Below are 2,316 nucleotides of genomic sequence, written 5' to 3' on the forward strand. Positions count from 1 at the left end.
AGGGTCAAAAAAAAAAAAAAAAAAAAAAAAAAAAGATTAACGACAACTACTCTAAAACAAGAAAACGGTACCAAGAAACACAAAACAGAGAATCAAGAAAGCAGATCAGGGCCGAGACGAACAAAGTGATGGATAAACGAGACAGAAAGGATTCAGGGGAGGGTCCAGGATGCGGAAGCACAGGAAAGGTGGAGGGCAGGACCCCCATGTCCCAGGCCAGCACACAGGCCCCACTGCCACCCTCAAGAAGCTGTCCTCGCCGCAGACGCCACTGTATGGCACACGGGGGTACAATGGAGTCCAGCACCAGGAACAGCAGGCGGCACCTCCTCCCTCAGCCTGGCACTGGCTTCACCACTGCCACCCTCCCCACTGTCTCCTGGTTCTCCTGCCTGGAAGACAGAACGGACAGACCAGAGACAGACAACAGGATGAATTCGACAGAACAGGAGACAGGGATAGAGGAAAACACAGAGAAGCGAGCAAAGATAAAGTGCATGGACCCCCAAAGCCCCCACAGGGAGGCAGAACCCAAAGCGAACTCCAACACCAACGCTCACCGCACTGGAGCAGCCTAGACCCTTCTGTGAGCCCAGAAGCCAGCCTCCAAGCGCACAGGCACCCGATGAAGCAGCACTGCCCCGCCCCCAATGAGGCCCTTGCAGCCTTACCTTGGTGCGCCCGTTGATGACGTAGCCGCCCAGGCGCCCAGCACAGTGGCGAATGACAGCATCCACGTGGGCCATGAGGACCCCAATGCTCCGGCAGCCCGGCTCGTGGCCTTCCACCCAGGTGATCTGGTCCCCGCGGATGCTGCGAGGCGGGATAGCCCGCTGGCTCACCAGCTGCCCGTCACGCAGGCGCCCGCTCCGCTTCAGAGCCTCCACCTCGGCCAGCACACAGCCACCCAACGCCGCCCCCAGGAAGCTGTCCTTGACACAGATGCCGTAGTACCGCATGCAGGGCACGATATAGTCCAGGGCCAGGCGCTCGGGCGCGGCGGGCAGCACCTCCTCCCTCAGCCCCGCGCTGGCCTCGCCACGGCCACTGCTGCGGCCCAGGCCGCCCTCCCCTTCGGCCTCCGCCTCCCGGTTCTCCTGCCTGGCCCAGGACCGCTTGCTGGGCGCAGGGGCGTCCCCACCATCCTCTGCCCACTTCCGTTTGGGGGCCTCAGGCCGGGCGCCCTGGGCCGCCAGTCGCTGGCACCCCTTGGTGACCAGGGCTGCAGCGCCCTCGCTCTGCAGCGGCCGCAGCTCACCGCCATCCTGCCCGCCTAAGCCCTCCCGCAGGGGGCTGGCTGTGGTGGAAGTGGCTGTGACCCTGGGGGTCCCGCTCCCCGCCGAGGCCTCACCAGGCGCTCCCGGTCGGTGGTAAGAGGGTAGCAGGGCGCAAGGCAGGTAACTCTCCACCCCCATCCTGGCCCGGCCAGGCTCCAAGGGCTCTGACGCAGGACCCGGCAACTGAGGGGCAGCGTGACTCAGGGGCTGCGGCTGGCACGGGCTGTCCATGGCAGCGGCGTCTTCATCCCCCGGGCATGGAGGGCACGGCCCGGGCCCATGGTGCCACCCTCCTCCGCCTCCGCCTCCTCCACTTGATGCAGCCGGGGGCCGGGACGGCTGAGCCTGGCGTGGGGCAGGGTGAGGCGGGGCAGGCAGCAGAGGCTCCTCTTGCGCCCTGGGGGTGCTCGCTGGTCCCCAAGTCCTCTGCCGCCCCTAGGGGCTTGGGAAAGGAACCGTCAGGGTGGCTGAAGGGGAAGAAAGAAAAAAGAGAATATGATAAGAGCCAGAGACAGTCCCGATGGGGTAGCAGTGAGGAGTGCCAGGGATGGTGGAGAGGAAGACAGACTTAGCTAGGGAGACCCCCGTCCCCAAACTTCAGGCCAAGTGGGGGAGAAGAGCATGGGAATTTCGAGGCGGGGGAGGGGGGATCACGGAGAAAGGAGGCAGGAGGGAGGAAAGGAGGGAGACTGGGGAGATGACCCAGAGACACGGGGCTGCTCGGGAGGGCATCCTCGGACACAGAGACAGAAAACAGAACGGAGGGAGAGAGCCTGGAGTAGAAAAGGGGTGGTGGGGCAGGGGGGAGCGCGAGAGTTGGAACCNAAGCCCAACAGAGGAAGCCAGCCGGCGGCTGACACACACCCAGACGGAAGGGAGGGCCTAAGACAGACAGACAGACGGAAGGCACCCGCGGGAGGAGGGCCCACCGCGACAGGGGGAAGAGCGGGGGAGGGGACAGGACGAGAGAAGGCGGCCCCTCCCAACCCCCTTCGGTGCGGGCCTCCCGGCTCGGGGCGCGGCGGGCGGCGGCGGCCCG

General features: G+C 65.1%; 1 protein-coding gene across 2 annotated transcripts in view; it reads right to left on the bottom strand.

The window, feature by feature from the left end:
- Positions 1-2,316, bottom strand: part of EGLN2 (egl-9 family hypoxia inducible factor 2) — an 8,750-nt gene that overhangs the window by 6,239 nt on the left and 195 nt on the right. For both annotated transcript variants that reach the window (XM_077773655.1, XM_077773656.1), the window contains exon 2: positions 672-1,744. In XM_077773655.1, coding sequence (XP_077629781.1) covers positions 672-1,508 — 837 coding nt within the window. In that variant the 5' untranslated portion in view covers positions 1,509-1,744. The remainder of the gene's footprint in view (positions 1-671; positions 1,745-2,316) is intronic.

The sequence above is a fragment of the Crocuta crocuta genome, unplaced genomic scaffold, assembly GCF_008692635.1.
Source record: "Crocuta crocuta isolate KB4526 unplaced genomic scaffold, BGI_CrCroc_1.0 scaffold267, whole genome shotgun sequence".
Classification (NCBI taxonomy): Eukaryota; Metazoa; Chordata; class Mammalia; order Carnivora; family Hyaenidae; genus Crocuta; species Crocuta crocuta.